The 17,289-nt window shown below is 41.4% G+C and overlaps 1 protein-coding gene across 1 annotated transcript in view; it reads left to right on the forward strand.

Moving 5' to 3' along the window:
- Positions 1-4,179, forward strand: part of LOC136866557 (ETS-related transcription factor Elf-5) — a 95,295-nt gene extending 91,116 nt beyond the window's left edge. The window contains exon 10 of the mRNA XM_068226763.1: positions 4,001-4,179. Coding sequence (XP_068082864.1) covers positions 4,001-4,127 — 127 coding nt within the window. The 3' untranslated portion in view covers positions 4,128-4,179. The remainder of the gene's footprint in view (positions 1-4,000) is intronic.
- The last annotated feature ends 13,110 nt before the right edge of the window (positions 4,180-17,289 follow it).

Raw genomic sequence — 17,289 nt, forward strand, 5'->3', positions numbered from 1 at the left:
AGTCGGTGGTGTCCATAGTACCAAATGGTATTGGAAGGAAAAAGAAGCATAGCATTGACAAGCCTTCATGCAGTAGGTCAATTAATTTTGGATCATCAGAAGATGAAGATGTAAGTGAAAATATTTGTGACGACACTCATGAAGATGTTGATCTTGTCGATATATTGGACATGGATGGTGAATCCAAAACTGATTCTGATGAGCTATGTTGTGTTTGTGCGAAATTTGGACGTGACAATGAGTTATGGTATAAATGTTCAAATGCATCTTGCAAGCAATGGACTCACAAAGACTGCAGTTCTTGGGAAAATAAATCTGAACGTTAACTTATGTGATTTTTGTATCCGAAAGTGTCAATAAGAGTTTAACTTAAACCATACTGTTCAAAATGTTGTAAGTTATGCTTTAGTAGTCTAAATATAGTTTTCACATCATTTTGAACATATTATTTGCATGAGGGGTAATGGCTAACATAAAGTTCGCTATTACCCCTGGTAGTGGGGTAATGCCGAACGTTGCAGTAATTTTTTGGAACTGAATTTTTAAATATTTCTATCTACATTTGAATGTTATAATTGTGAGTGCTTACGGGGTAAATACGATGGATTTTACTAATCCACATTGTTTTTCACCAGTCTTCAAACTTTTGTAAAATCTCGCTTCAAAGCTTAGGTGTTCGGAAGTACCGCGGTCTCTCCTATATGGATATGGCGTATGGCGTTTAGTTCCGGGAATGTCCGAGGACATGTTCGGCTCGGCAGGCGCAGGGATTTTTCATTTGACGCCCGTAAGAGACGTGCGAGTCGTGACGAAGTCGACACATACGTCCAGCGAAATTAACAAATGATGATTAAAATTTCTCGACCTTGCTGGGGATCGAAACCGGGACCCCTGTGACCAAAGGTCAGTGCGCTAACCTTTTAGCCACGTAGCTGGATATATTATTATTATTATTATTATTATTATTATTATTATTATTATTATTATTATTATTAGCTTTACGTCCCACTAACTACTTTTACCGTTTTCGGAGACGCCGAAGTGTCGGAATTTAGTGCCCCAGGAGTTCTACGTGCGAGTACATCAACCGACACGAGGGTGAAGTATTTGAGCACATTCGAATAGCACCGAATTAAGTCAGGATCGAACCTCCCAAGTTGGGGTCAGTAGGCCAGGGCCTCAACCGTCTGAACCGCTCACATTATTATTATTATTATTATTATTATTATTATTATTATTATTATTATTATTATTATTATTATTATTATTATTATTATTATTGGTCGCGAATCTGCGTTATCGATCGAAGATGGCCGAAATTAGTATTAACACACACGATTATGTTGAACCAAGAATGACCACACCTCACTAATCGCTGTCTATTTACTAATCTCTGTCCTCCTAACAGCAGGTAGTCCGTCTCGCTGATGTTATCTGGGACGGTAATGCTGATGTGAAGCAAAATAATTATTTTCATTTAATATTGATGCTATTTACCATGAAAAGGCTGTTAAATAATGCCAAGCACACAGCAAATAATGATGATAACCATTACTAGCTCCAGTTTCCCGGGTGTGTTGTGGAAGCGGTCGTCATTTCCTCCTGTCAGAATATAGTTCCTGGTTTTCTATGTCCTCCCACTTGCTGACCTCCGATTTCACTGTGTCTGTCATCTACACTAGTGTCCAAAAGTTAAGCATAAGTTACGAGTAAGCAGAGCAACTGGAAATAGACTGCAAATCGCACGACATATGCACCTACCAACCTTACGTGTTCGCTCTGTATAGGAAAGGATTGTTCCCTGCTTTGACTAGCGGCGTAACCGCAAGGTAAACACAGCCAGTGCCTGCGCCCCATATTCCCTCAGTCGTGTTTGTTCTGTAGTGTGCGGAGTGTAGCCTCGTCGTGAACGTGACAACATAATGGCACAACGACGCCATTTGGACCCCGTTTTGCAAGGTACAATACTCGGTCGCCTGGAAGCAGGCCAGACACGGAGCGAAGTCGCCGTATCCTTGAATATGCTACAAAGTGTCATTTCCAGGCTTTGGAGACGATTTCGAGACACAGGAGATGTTAGTCGTAGGCCAGTACCAGGTCGACCAAGGGTAACCACCCGACAACAGGACCGATACCTGGCCTTAAGCTCCCGACGAAATCGGAATGCACTTTGAAGACAATTGTCGGTGGAGCTTGCAACCGTCTCTGGGGGTGCAGTTTCCCGGCAAACTGTGTACCGGAGGCTCAGAACAGCAGGGGTGTTTGCCCGACGTCCAACGGTGTGCTTCCCGCTCATTCCAGCACAGAGACGGGTCCGTTTACTGTGGAACCGTCACAGATGAATCCCACTTCATTTTGCAGAACGATTCCCGTCGCACATTAATCTGGAGAGAACCCGGTAGCCGATTCAACCAGAGGAACATCGTGGAACGGGACCAGTATGGTGGTGGTGGTGGCGTCATGGTGTGGAGTGGCGTCATGTTGAATGGCCGTACGGACCTGCACATCTTCATGGGTGGTCCGAGGACAACTGTTAACGCTCGGGGATACAGAGATGAGGTACTGAGACCACATGTTCGACTCTTCAGAGGCGCGGTTGGTCCAGACTTCCTCTTAATGGACGATAATGCCCGACCGCACCGCGCTGCTCAGGTGGATGCATTCCTGGCTGGAGAAGGCATTCATCGCATGGACTGGCCAGCGAGGTCTGCGGATATGAATCCTATAGGACATGCCTGGAATGCAATGTGTAGGCAAATTGCATCCCGTCAGCCTCCACCAAGGACCCTCCAAGGCCTTCGGATTGCCCTTTCGGAGGCATTGGATCGACTGCCACAAGGGCTCTTGGACCACCTGATAGAGAGCATGCCACGTCGCTGCGAAGCATGTGTGGCCGTTAGGGGTAACCATACGCCCTGAGAGAGATGAGATGACGTATGGCTTTTAGTGCCGGGGGTGTCCGAGGACGTGTTCGGCTCGCCAGATGCAGGTCTTTCAATTTGACGCCCGTAGGCCACCTGCGCGTCGTGATGAGGATGAAATGATGATGAAGACAACACATACACCTAGCCCCCATGCCAGCGAAATTAACCAATGATGGTTAAAATTTCCGACCCTGCCGGGAATCGAACCCGGGACCCCTATGACCAAAGGCCAGCACGCTAATCATTTAGCCATGGAGCCGGACACCATACACCCTATTAACAGCATATTTTGTTGTGGAAGACATTGCCAAGTTTTGTTAGTTGTTGCCAAAGGTGTACCTTAGCTATCAGAACCTTTCTGACACTGTTGCTTTGGACAAGTTGTGTGGCATATGGTGTGTGAGTCAGCTTCCGTTTGTTCAGCAATTCGTCTGACATTCCTATCAGGCGGTATGGCTTCGTTTAGTGATTATGCTTAACTTTTGGACACTAGTGCATTCCGTAGTCTCCCTACTGGTCTCTCCCCTTTCACATCTCCGTCAAAATAAATCCCTGTTGTCGTTCTGTCCATCCTCATTACATGTCCAAACCACTGTAGTCTGTGTCTTCCAAAAGCTCGGTAACAGGTATTTTGATGCAAGCTTCCTTCATGTTTGATTCATTTCATATTTTATTTCCTGGTCTTTTAATTAATTGCCCTGTTATGTAGGGTACAAGGTTCGAGTCCATAGGTGATAACTGGAATGAAGTAGGAATGAAACATGGCCAGTTTTGCTTTTTTGGGTATTTTACCTCCCCACAGTAGATTTCTCACTTGAAAATAAAAGTGAGAAGATTTTTGAGTCCTATTCAGTTTTTCTTGCTTTCGTGTTACCTTTCGAAGTGAAACTTTCAACGTATTTGAAGATAGAAACAGATTGCAAGCGAGTTCGCTCCATAAAAATGTTTGACATTATGCCTTTCCTGTTGATAGTCTTTTCAACAGTTTTTGTTTTACTGATGTTTAGTCTATATTCTTTAAACCTGTCACAGTAAATAATATGTTTATGCATTTCTTTGTATTTATTTGTTTCTAGATACAACTACACGAGTGGATATTTAAAAAGAGTGCCGGGACAAAGATTGGTTTTCGGTTTTGGCCCATACGCGCAAGGCTGGAAATGCTACGAGGACTTTCCTGTTGTGCCAGAAGATAGGACGTGATTCAGAAATAAAATGAAATAAGTTACCACTGTAATAAATAGATCTCAGACCATGTCCAGTTACTATGGTAGGTCTTCCATCCCCCAAACCTGACAACCTGCTTTGAGGCTAGGAATTAGTGCTTGTTTACGTCTGTTTCTCTGCAATTTGGTTCTAGAACAAGGAATAGTAGCGTGCTTCAATGGATAGCCATAATGTCCACACGTTTGGTAGAGTCTGTTTATCAGTGGCGTATACTGAGGGCTACCAAGGCTATCGGTGAAGCCCAAAAACTCAAATGAGAACGTTGGAAATCTAAAGCATATTATAATGTAAACATCTGACACATTGTTCCATTTACAAATCTTGAAAGCAATAAGGAAAAACGTCGCTCGTATTTTTGAGAGGAAGGCGTCGGAGACAGAAATCGCAGCCCAGGCTCTGCGTTCCTCTCGCCTCGTCTAACCTCGCTCGACACGCTGCTGAATGTCCGATAGGTGCGGGGACCAGGGAGATGGCTGTGCTAGACTTCGTTTCCTCAGATCGCCACTACTAACAACCATCCGTTCCTCAATGCATTGGTACTTCCTCACCTCATAACAGAGTGCTGAACCGCGGTCATCGGACCAAAGGCAAGCATTCTATCCATTTAGCCACAAAGCCGAACTTTAGTTTGCTAAACCTTAGGCTACCATCTCCACTGATCAGGTGTCGACTATTGACAGTAGCAGAGGGTAAGGCAATAGCCTGTGAAACAGCTTTGACAACACAGCAAGCTTCTCCGTTGGCTATTGTCTTCATCTTCACTAAACCAACTACCGAAAAGGGGTATCATTAGTCTAGTGGGAGCGTACGTCTTGATTCCAGCATACGCCACTTTTGTTTATCATCTAAAGGCTTTAACACACGTGTCGATATAACAGCCATCGATAGAAGGAGGAACTATGGGTTGGTATCCAATCCAAAAATAAAACTCGAAGAAGACAGTACACAAGATCAAGATGTTGATAAGAATTTTGTCCACCTCTGTGGTGCAGTCGTTAGCGTGATTAGCCACCACCCCCGGAGGCCCGGGTTCCATTCCCGGCTCTGCCACGAAATTTGAAAACTGGTGCAAGGGCTGGAACGGGGTCCACTCAGCGTCGGGAGGTCAACTGAGTAGAGGAGGGTTCGATTCCCACCTTAGCCACCCTCGAAGTGGTTTCCATGCTTTCCCACTTCCCCTCCAGGTAAACGTCCGGGTGGTATCTAATTTAAGGCCACGACCGCTTCCTTCCCTGTCCCTTCCAATATTCCCATACCCCCCACAAGGCCCCTGTTCAACACAGTAGGCGAGGCCGCCTGGGCGAGGTACTTATCATCCTCCCCAGTTGTATACCACGAGCCAAAGTCTCACGCTCCAGGCGGTAAAGGTGGGATCCGTTGAGTCTGAGGAGAAAATCAACCCTGCAATGTAAACAGAAGAAGAAGATATATTTAAAAACAATTAAGTAAATTTCCCTTTTGCAAATCAAATGATCATAAATATGTCTTTCAAAAAAGGGTGTGATGCGATGTTACTCAGCAACCGTGCAGGCTGTGATGTGAAGTATTAACCATCTACTGCCCAAATTATTTTGTTGTGTTTTAAAAGAATGTTCTCTGTCATATGTTAATTAAATATGTTGCAAACTACACATAAATGCAGTTTTTATTAAATTTTCATTTTTGATTTTCAAAAATTAGGTTTGTGACTTCCAGTTTACACTGGGCAATAATGTTCTGATATGTGCTATTTTTGTCACATTTTCGTAATCATGCTCAAAGCCAAATTATACTGAGGAATTGAAACAAAGCAGTTTTTTTACTGGAAAATAACTTTATAGAAGACGAACTATTTACTTTATAAAAGATTAACACTTTTGAATCACAGAATTATCACAAGATACATTGTTCAATGTCTGCACTTTACTGAAAACTGTTCTTGAAACAAATGTTCTACTCTGTGTGAAACAAAGATGAACATTACACTTTCCACACATAACTTTAGGTACACCTTGCATCTCGCTCTCTTGTCCGTGAACTGAGGCCAGTGGTTAGTTGGAGCAGCTGGTCCTTTCTTCTTCTTTTCCTCAATTTCAGCTCCTAATGCAGACGAACTGGGTCTTCCTGTCTTCTTGTGTTGAGGCACAAAGCAGTCGACCAAAGAGAGCTCCTCGCTCCGCAAGCCAGACAGTCTCTCCTGTAAAGCAACAGCTACATCCAGTAAGTGGAAAAGAATACAGAGATACCATTTTTTTAAAAATCGAATCTTGGTTCTGTTTAGTGCAGTAAGGGAGTTCAGCAAATCAACTCTACCCATACATTTGTTATAGTAGAGGACCGCATTAGGACATTCAATAGAAATTCTCTCTTTTTTTGTCTCATCCCACCGTTGTACTTTTGAAGTTGGATAAGCACCAACAAATGTGCTGAGTAAGTGTCCAGGCTTATTGTCGTACCACTTTACAGCTTTTAGATCAACACCGCCTGTTTTACCAGCAGATTCTTCAAAGCTGCCTCTTCCCTTTTTTTTCAAATTATTATCTGAGGAAAATGGGCAGTTTTTCAGCCTATTACAGCGAACTGTAACCACAGACAGAATCCCTAGTTTTTGCAATTCATCCTGCAGATCTACACTAGTGAACCAATTATCGAAATAAAGCTTATGGAAAGCATCCTTTGGTACGACGGTTGCCAGGCGAATAACAACATTTCCACTTACACCAACATCTGGTAAAGAGGCATTATGAGTGACCTTTCCTATACATAATTCCATATTATATACAATTCCTGATGAATCACATAGCAGGAACGCTTTGTATCCCCATTTTCTAGGTTTGTTCTTTATATAATGCTTTAGGTTGTGTTTGCCCTTGAACGGGATTACTTGCTCATCTATGGGTATTGTTTTAAAATTCTGCACTAGAGCCTGTAAAAATGGTCGAATCTTGTAAATCGTATCATCTGGATCTATGGTTCTATTGTCACTGAAATGAAGATTTAGTTTTATTTGTTCCCACCGATTACGGAACTTTGCATTAGCCACAGCAGGTACTCGTGTCTCAGTTTTCCAATACATCCGAGATTATGGTAGTCCACAGATAGACATAAATAGACAGCATCCAAAACATTGTTCTATTTCACTTTTGTCCGACTTTAAGGCTTTTGAAGGATCTCTCTGCGCAGAGTATAAATTAGATTGAGATACTGCGTTTTCTAGAATATTATCATCTACTAATGTTTTGAAATATGTTATTGGTGACTGAATAACATCTGGTCCACAGGAGAGTTTTCCTTTCCATGGTGGAATAGGCATAATCGAGCGACTAGTAATCGCCTTCCACGAACATTCAGTAAGATTAGGTGCTGCATTTTAAATTTCATTATCAGGCGCCATTCTTTCATCATCTTCTACTCCTACATTATTTTCTTCTTCATTTATATCGCTGTCATCGCTCTTTGGAATAATAATATTTGGAGTTTCATTCCTACTTATTTAAACACCTTCATCTGAATCAGAATCTTCTGATTCATATCCAGATATTGCCCTAGTCTGGACGTTATTTTCCTTCCCTTTAGGCTTTCCATAAAAGGACCGAACACTCATGACTCATGAAACATAAAATTAGGTTTTGGTGCCGTTATTGCCCAATGTGACTTTTAGGTTACAAAGCTTTACTTTTGAATTATAAGCTAAAAAATCAACTAATTTATAAAACAGTCTCATAACGTATTCAAGACGCTTACCTTTGGTTTCTATATTTTTATGCATATAATTTGTTAGTAATAACACGAAACATAGGCCTAACTGTAAAACTAGCTATCCGCCATGTGCCTGGAAAATGCTTCCAACCATACATTTATCGCTTACTGGTGGCTTATGCATGTAACTATTAAACTATAAACAGTCGAAAATCACAACAGCCATACTGTAACTTTAAAGTTACACTGGGAAGTTGTGGCTCAATTGCATTCTAACAGCAGAACATGCATGGGCGCCCGCAGGATCTTTTCCAAGGGGGGCACATTAACAATTTTCTTGAATATAAATACCAATATAACATATGCAACATTAATATTTTTACAGAAATTTGCGAATATAACAGATGCTAGATGACTGTCAGTAAGTTCAGTTTATGAAATAATCTGGTATGATATTAAACAATTGAACATCAACTTTTTAGAATTCCAGGGGGGGGCAAGCGCCCCCCCTTGCCCCCCCTTGCGGGCGCCCATGAGAACATGTATACAAAATGATATGTGACTTCAAAGTAACATTGGGCAGTAGAAGGTTAATGGATGGCCATGACACGGCCTGTGGAGCTCTCAAAGTACTGTTGCTAGGTAACATCGCCTCGCACATTGTGTTACATGACACTGTTTCGTTACACAAGATATACAGGAGCGTTAGAAGGTTGGGCATACTGATAAGTAATTTGAAAAAGATAATTCGAAATCTCAAACCGTTGTTACTTTATTTAATTAATTAATTAATTAATTAATTTATGACACATGTATGTGACAGAGTTGCGCTCCAATTACAATGGACTACAAAATATAGTATTATGGTACATAATGTAAAACTGAAAAAGATCACGAAAAATTACCAACAGACTTTCAAAAATTGTAATAAACAAATTTAGAAAAATGACAAAAAACAACAGTAGGTTTAAAAGTTGTTATTAACTGATCAGGATTAGACTGTGGAACAACTACTGACTCCTGATTACATAAGTAGGAAGAATAAATATTTATGTGCAAGCACACACATATGTGAACAGGTCAGGTGCATGAATAACAGTCTAAAAATAATATCCCGAAGTTTATAGACAACTGAATTCCATTTGCATTATCGACAAAGGATAGTGTAATGAATTCTATTTTCTTCTTATGAGATCCTATTTGTGAAGATAGTTTAAGTAGAATATCAATAAACATTTTTTTGAAATCTGTTAGGGACATTGAGAGATCTATGCCCTGGTTTTAGAATAAGTCATTAAACGTACAACACATCCTTACTAATGGCGAATTTTTGCGAATTAATGTTAGATAAGGGATTGTAAAAGTACGTCCGGCTACGCAAGTTTGATTTGCTTACGTCAAATGTTTTCCGGCTAGTAGATCACCACTGTCTATAACGCCATTTATAATTTTGTGTAGAAACAGGTGTTGATATAATTCTCGGCGAGCGTTTAATGAATTGTAGCTAAATTCTGTTAATAAGTGTCTATATGAAATTCGTATCCTATATGCTGACTGATTATGCTTCTTGTAATAAACCGTAAGAATCTCTTTTGAACCTTATTAATTTTATTTATATATAATTTGTATCTTGGTATCCATATAACGGATGCATATTCTAATTTTGACCTCACGATTGACTTATAGAGAACACAAAAATTCTCATCAGCTGCCGAAGTTAACCAATCAGAGCGCTTTCCTGGCGAATTAAAATGAGCTTTGCGAGATGGTGTTGCTAAATCTGTGCGTGGCTTAGGACCATCTTAAGGGCCGTGCCGGGAAATCAGCGTCGAACACAAACACAGCCGATGTGACCTCTCAGCTCGGAGGGCCATGTTCAAATTTCTCTCCTGGAGAAGCTTTTCCTTCGATTGGTGCTTTTGTGGTGTATTTGGTTACAATTAAAATGAAAAATAGTAGGCAAAGAGCTCACGGAGAATATTAGTAGCGGAGTGGAAGCATAATAACAAAACAACAACCAAACGCTGGGCAAGAGAGAACCGTGATGGTGCAGATAGAAATTAGAAGGAGATAAGAGGGTTTCCGAGAATATCAAAGAAAATCAGTCTAACAAATAGATATATCGAGGCAAAGTACAGAACGTTACATTGCTGATCATAGTCCGCCTCTGTGGTGTAGTGTTTGGTGTGATTAGCTGCCACCCCTGGAGGTTCGGGTTCGATTCCCTGCTCTGACACGAAATTTGAAAAGTGGTACGAGGGTTGGAACGGGGTCCACCCAGCCTCCGGAAGTCAACTGAGTAGAGGTGGGTTCGATTCCCACCTCAGCCATCCTGGAAGTGGTTTTCTGTGGTTTCCCACTTCTCCTCCAGGCAAATGCCGGGGTGGTACCTAACTCAAGGTCACAGCCGCTTTCTTCCTGCTTCCTTGTCTATCCCTTCCAATCTTCCCATCCCCCCTCAAGGCCCCAGTTCAGCATAGCAGGTGAGTCCGCCTGGGTGAGGTACTGGTCATCCTCCCCGGTTGTATCCCCACGACCCAGAGTCTGAAGCTCCAGGACACTGTCCTTGAGATGGTAGAGGTGGGATGCCTCGCTCAGTCCGAGGGAAAAGCCAACTCTGGAGGGTAAGCAGATTAAGAAAGAAAGACATTCCTGATCATGACAAAGGATAGGAAAACGCTTACAAAATTACAGATAAAGCACGGAAGTATTCCATTGATTATATATCATCTGAGGCCAATGGCCGTAGCCGTGTTGAAACACTGGATCGTATGAGATCTCCGATGTTAAGCAACATTGGGCGTGGTCAAGGTTTGGATGGGTTGCCACGCGCTGTTGGAGGAGGTGTAAGGGAATGGAGGAGCGGAAAGGAACTGGCCAGCCTACCGTACGTAAACTCCTGCTCAGCCACACATCTGTGGAGTTTCGGGCCTGCCTTCGGGCAGAATAACCCTTATCTCACATACTGTATCATCTGAATAAGATATTATCAAATACAGACTGAAATACATAGAAATGATCTTTCCCAACCAAGTGTTCAAAAAATAGAGAATACAACACAGGTGAACAATAGAATAGAGCACTATAGGTTGAAATGACATAGAGACTCCAGAATATTCTCAAATGAAATTTATAATTCCAATTCGATGGTATAGCCTAAATAGAAAACACTGAGTGGACGAAGAGTGATTAAGAGAATACTTGAAAAAAACAGTTCATAAATACGAAGGATAAACAGTCTACAATCTTTAACGACACAACCCATCTTCAAATTAAATTTATACAAACAGCCCTGAGTACAAGAGTTCTGAAGTATTGACCAAAATTATGTCCATTTTCACCAAAACCACAAGATTGGAAGATCATAACAAGTTACATGAATTAAGAATCCGTTGGCTGCCATATCGATTCCAAGATCGAGTTGAAACACTCGATAACCTTAGACAACCAGAATGTAAAGGTACAAGTTCAAGTTACAATACCTCATGGTGGATGTTGGTATGGAGAAATCCTAAACTAGATTAGACATTTACAGCAACATCACAAAGACGATCTTCTGCCAGTGTCTCTCCCCCCAACAGTCGAAACGTGTCCCGATGAGAAGGCCGTATCAGGCAGTATATGTTGCCAAGTCGGAGGGGGGCTTATGTCACACGCAGCACACAACTGGAACATTCGAGGTGCGAGGCAAGCTGCTAGCAATGACGTCAGCTGATACTTGCCGTATGACAACGAGTTTCAGTGATAGATCAGCCGGCGAAGAAGAAAGGTGGTGATCACCGCTGGTGTTCAACACGAGGTGGGGCGAAGAAAGTACAACGATAATTGGTGGACGAGCTGAGTCCATTACACTTTCAACCAACTCTTTAATCCTTCAACGCTCACGTATCCGGTTCATGCTGTTTCCGACCGCTCTGTAAAGACCAACGTGTTATGTGGGCACCCGATATGACTTGTGGCAGCTGCTGGGGTACAAGAACAAGAAAATGTATGCCATTTGCTATTCTCCGAATATGACGGGAGCCTACAAATCACCATGACAACTGTTACTTTTGTGTGGTAGGTCCAGGCAAATGCTGGGGCTGTACCTTAATTAAGGCCACGTCCGCTTCCTTCCCACTCCTAGCCCTTTCCTGTCCCATCGTCGCCGTAAGACCTATCTGTGTCGGTGCGACGTAAAACAACTAGCACCGAGCTCGATAGCTGCAGTCGCTTAAGTGCGGCAAGTATCCAGTATTCGGGAGATAGTAGGTTCGAACCCCACTGTCGGCAGCCCTGAAAATGGTTTTCCGTGGTTTCCCATTTTCACTCCAGGTAAATGCTGGGGCTGTACCTTAATTAAGGCCACGCCCGCTTCATTCCCCCTCCTAGCCCTTCCCTGTCCCATCGTCGCCATAAGACCTATCTGTGTCGGTGCGACGTAAAGCAACTAGAAAAAAAAAATAGCATTCATTCATTCATTCATGTGTGGTAGGTATTTTACATTACAAAAGTATAATAATTAAATAATAATACTAATAATAATAATAATAATAATAATAATAATAATAATAATAATAATAATTCCTAGCCGAGAGCAGCCCATGTAAGGCAGAACCTCCGATGAGGATAGGCAGCATCTGACATGTGTAGGTAACTGCGTGTTATTGTGGTGGACGATAGTGTTATTTGTGGTTTGTGAGTTGCAGGGATGTTGGTGACAGCACAAACACCCAGTCCCCGAGCCACTGGAATTAACCAATGAAGGTTAAAATCCCGGACCCAGCCGGGAATCCAATCCGGGACCCTCTGAACCGAAGGCCAGTACGCTGACCATTCAGCCAACCAGTCGGATATGTCGCATTATCGCAAGATATACCATGGTTACCATACTTATGAAATGGCCCTCGTAGATAGTTCAAGTAAGAATCTCAAAACTGTCCTAATGTGAACAAGTAGCTCATTCTGCACAGCATAAAAAGACTTATGAAAATGCGAAGCTGTACTTGAAAATATTTAATTGTATGCTTTTGGGCTTTTGTTGGGACAAGAAAAGGTGGTGAAAGTCTTTACGTTTCCCAAAGAACTTTGCTCCGAGTCTTCAGAAGAAAATCGCAACTGTTCACGAACAAGACTTCTCCAGTAATGAAGGTTTGAATAATTTAAGAATGCTTTTACTGTTGGTCTCTAGTAAGTGGTGCGGTCATCGTCACCAGATGGCTCTTCCTACGCTGGCCTTCGAAGTAGGAGCCGGCGACACTTTATGAGCTCCTTTTTCTTAAATTTCTATTTATTTCTTCTACAGCATTTGACCCTGATTCGTCTGATGATCTGTGACATTGTGCAACACACTTAAACCACCAAAACGAGGTCTGTGCATAGGCAACACTGCAGCGAGGAGTTGATCACATAAAACAAGAAAACAGCAGAGTGAGCGGAAGCAGTACTGGGGGAGGGATAGTAGGAGAGGTTTACCGTGGATGGTACCAAAAAAGAAAATCAAAAAAGAACACCACGTTGCTAAAAATTTTTAGATGACCAAGTGTATTGGAAACAGCAGCTTTAACGAGAATACAGTACACATTAACAAAACAGATCCTCAAATATACTCTGGATATTGTAGGAAATTATCAAAGGGATAATTAAGCTAAAACCTACAGAATAAAATTGACCAATATATATATATATAATATGCACCTTGTTAAACAAGAAAATATAGTCCGAGAAAAATATCCCAGGCATTGGTTACAAAGACAAAACAGCTCGGGTCCCCGTTTTAGAAAGGGGACTAACCCTCAGATAAGTTAGGACAAAAATTTAAAAAAAAAAATCGTTACAATAGAATCACTGCGTCAGCGTGAATCTCGACCAAAACCAGTTTTCACAAATATTACTATTTATATTTTGATTAGAGAGGTGTCACACACACAATCACCTCAGAAGATATTTCTAAATATTATTATCTGACCAAAATTCGAGGCAACAAGTACAGTTTTTTACCATGAAGATCAAGAAAATATTTGGCCACAAAAAAACCCAAATACGCCTCCAGGGCGCCCTAATATAAAAAGCATACACACCTAATAAAAGAAAAAAAGGTAGGGTAAAAAGGAGGATCAGTACAATAAGGACAAGTGAGGATGAAAAGAAAGGAAACTCCGACTGCGTAATGCTGGAGAATGTCTGATCTGCCAATAGATTTTTTTAGAATCGTCTAAAGTTGTGAAAATTTTCTGTTTGACGATGTTTAGGCTCAGTCCACATCACCAAGTATTCAGCACTAAGAATCATTTGAACTTAATCAGTTTTTGAAGGTGGCAATAAATTAAATTCAAAACCAAGGCCTTGAAAGTTTTCATAGCATGCCATCACTCAACATGCCGAAACAGGCCGAGTATTAAAGTTTCCAAAAACAAGTTTAGCAAATGATATGTTTAGCTCACCAAAGTCCTTTCAGAATAATTCCATCAGCTCGTAGGGAAGAAAAATGGCGCAGCACACGGCAAGCCGTGCGAGGTCCGTAGTCCCTCCACACACACACACTATTTACAAAGGATGATGCCAGTCTGCCGAAGACGGGCCAAGCAGTCCAATATATACACGCCCGGAAGCGAAGACTAGTTCATTCGAGAAAGATCAAGTGACGTAGCAGATGACGTAGTAGGTGCGAGGCAGACAGAAAGACAGCGGTCAGTGTGTCGAGAAAAGTCGGAGGGTAACGACAGGTGAGCAAAGTAAGGTAATTCTGATGATAGGAAGAAGTATTGATAAGCAGAGCAGACAATAATAATAGCATTATAGTCTTGTAGAAACATAAACTTGTAGAGTATGTGGAGATGTACATGCGACGAAGTTTGCAGAAACTCGTAGAACGTCGATGGAGAGGTTATGGCAGTAGCACGTTACATATTCCTGCCACCGGGCGGAATCCGAAGGATGGGCGAAAGCAAGTAGGCGTAGCAGCAGCAGCAGCAGCAGGGAAGTCCAAGAGCAGCTTCTCCACCGGAATCGATGATCGGCGACCAGAAGAAACGCAGTATCGGAAAAAAGAAAAAGGAACAACAGAAGTATGGAAAACAAGAAGCAAGCAAAACAAGGAAAATAGAGAAAAAGAAGGGAAAGGGATAAAGGAAAGAAGAAGGAAGTAGGAACAATGAAAAACGGTCCGGACCAATACATAGTAGACTAAGTGGCCAAATATAAAAATGACAGGAAGTTTCCCATGAAAATAAAAAGCAAGAACAATACAAGAAAGGGGCATGGGAGAGTCTGACATCAAAAGTGTGTGTGGGTGGAGGGAAAAGAAAAAAAAAAGGGACTGGGTGAGCCAAGAGAGAAAAATAAATTTCCAAAGATGTGGACCAGAACAAACAAAGCAAACAGAAAATAAATCCAAATACCAAATAATAAACAAAAAGGGACTCTCCCTCAGTACGCAAGAAGGTTCAGGAGGAAGTTGATGACGACGAATAAATTCAAGGCTCAGCTTGCAACGTATTTCGTAAGGTAAGAAATAGTTGTGTATGGCATTCCGAAGTTGATACCAATTGGAAAAACTTGACATATTATCAACCCAAAATTTAGTAAAAAAACCGGTTGTTTTAGGGGACAGTAATCCCATTAACTGAGGAAAAGAAGCTAAACCAATATTTAGAAATTTTCGTGCAGAAAAGAGCCACAAGGTCAAACTCCGAGGATCAGTAGATTGTAATTTAGGGACTTGATCAAGAGATTGTTTTATGATCTGTACATTGAGAGAGGCATCAACAGGCGTGTATTGAGGTAGTGAAGGGGGAGGGGGGTAGAAATGTGGATCGGGAGGCATAGAATGAAGTTGAGGTAATGAGGAGGGCTTGCCCTCTGAATCACTGAGCAAAGCGGAAGAATTAACACGGGAAGATAATGTTGGGGTATCAGAGAAGGAGATTAAGTTACTAGTCGAAACCTCAGGTAAAGACCGAGTATGATATAGTGGGGGTGGAGATGAAACGCTATCGGCGCCCAATCGAAAATTATCCGAAAAGCAAGCCATAGTGTTACTAGAGCAACCAATACAAAATGCGAAAAGATCTCAGGAGAAACCAAAAAAGTGTATCAATTTAAACAAGAGAATATGATGAAAATGGGGAAGAAAAAAAATGTCTGCTACCATATGTGACGTATTGTGCAACACACTTAAACCACCAAAACGAGGTCTGTGCATAGGCAACACTGCAGCGAGGAGTTGATCACATAAAACAAGAAAACAGCAGAGTGAGCGGAAGCAGTACTGGGGGAGGGATAGTAGGAGAGGTTTACCGTGGATGGTACCAAAAAAGAAAATCAAAAAAGAACACCACGTTGCTAAAAATTTTTAGATGACCAAATGTATTGGAAACAGCAGCTTTAACGAGAATACAGTACACATTAACAAAACAGATCCTCAAATATACTCTGGATATTGTAGGAAATTATCAAAGGGATAATTAAGCTAAAACCTACAGAATAAAATTGACCAATATATATATATATAATATGCACCTTGTTAAACAAGAAAATATAGTCCGAGAAAAATATCCCAGGCATTGGTTACAAAGACAAAACAGCTCGGGTCCCCGTTTTAGAAAGGGGACTAACCCTCAGATAAGTTAGGACAAAAATTTAAAAAAAAAATCGTTACAATAGAATCACTGCGTCAGCGTGAATCTCGACCAAAACCAGTTTTCACAAATATTACTATTTATATTTTGATTAGAGAGGTGTCACACACACAATCACCTCAGAAGATATTTCTAAATATTATTATCTGACCAAAATTCGAGGCAACAAGTACAGTTTTTTACCATGAAGATCAAGAAAATATTTGGCCACAAAAAACCCAAATACGCCTCCAGGGCGCCCTAATATAAAAAGCATACACACCTAATAAAAGAAAAAAAGGTAGGGTAAAAAGGAGGATCAGTACAATAAGGACAAGTGAGGATGAAAAGAAAGGAAACTCCGACTGCGTAATGCTGGAGAATGTCTGATCTGCCAATAGATTTTTTTAGAATCGTCTAAAGTTGTGAAAATTTTCTGTTTGACGATGTTTAGGCTCAGTCCACATCACCAAGTATTCAGCACTAAGAATCATTTGAACTTAATCAGTTTTTGAAGGTGGCAATAAATTAAATTCAAAACCAAGACCTTGAAAGTTTTCATAGCATGCCATCACTCAACATGCCGAAACAGGCCGAGTATTAAAGTTTCCAAAAACAAGTTTAGCAAATGATATGTTTAGCTCACCAAAGTCCTTTCAGAATAATTCCATCAGCTCGTAGGGAAGAAAAATGGCGCAGCACACGGCAAGCCGTGCGAGGTCCGTAGTCCCTCCACACACACACACTATTTACAAAGGATGATGCCAGTCTGCCGAAGACGGGCCAAGCAGTCCAATATATACACGCCCGGAAGCGAAGACTAGTTCATTCGAGAAAGATCAAGTGACGTAGCAGATGACGTA

The sequence above is a fragment of the Anabrus simplex genome, chromosome 3, assembly GCF_040414725.1.
Source record: "Anabrus simplex isolate iqAnaSimp1 chromosome 3, ASM4041472v1, whole genome shotgun sequence".
NCBI lineage: Eukaryota > Metazoa > Arthropoda > Insecta > Orthoptera > Tettigoniidae > Anabrus > Anabrus simplex.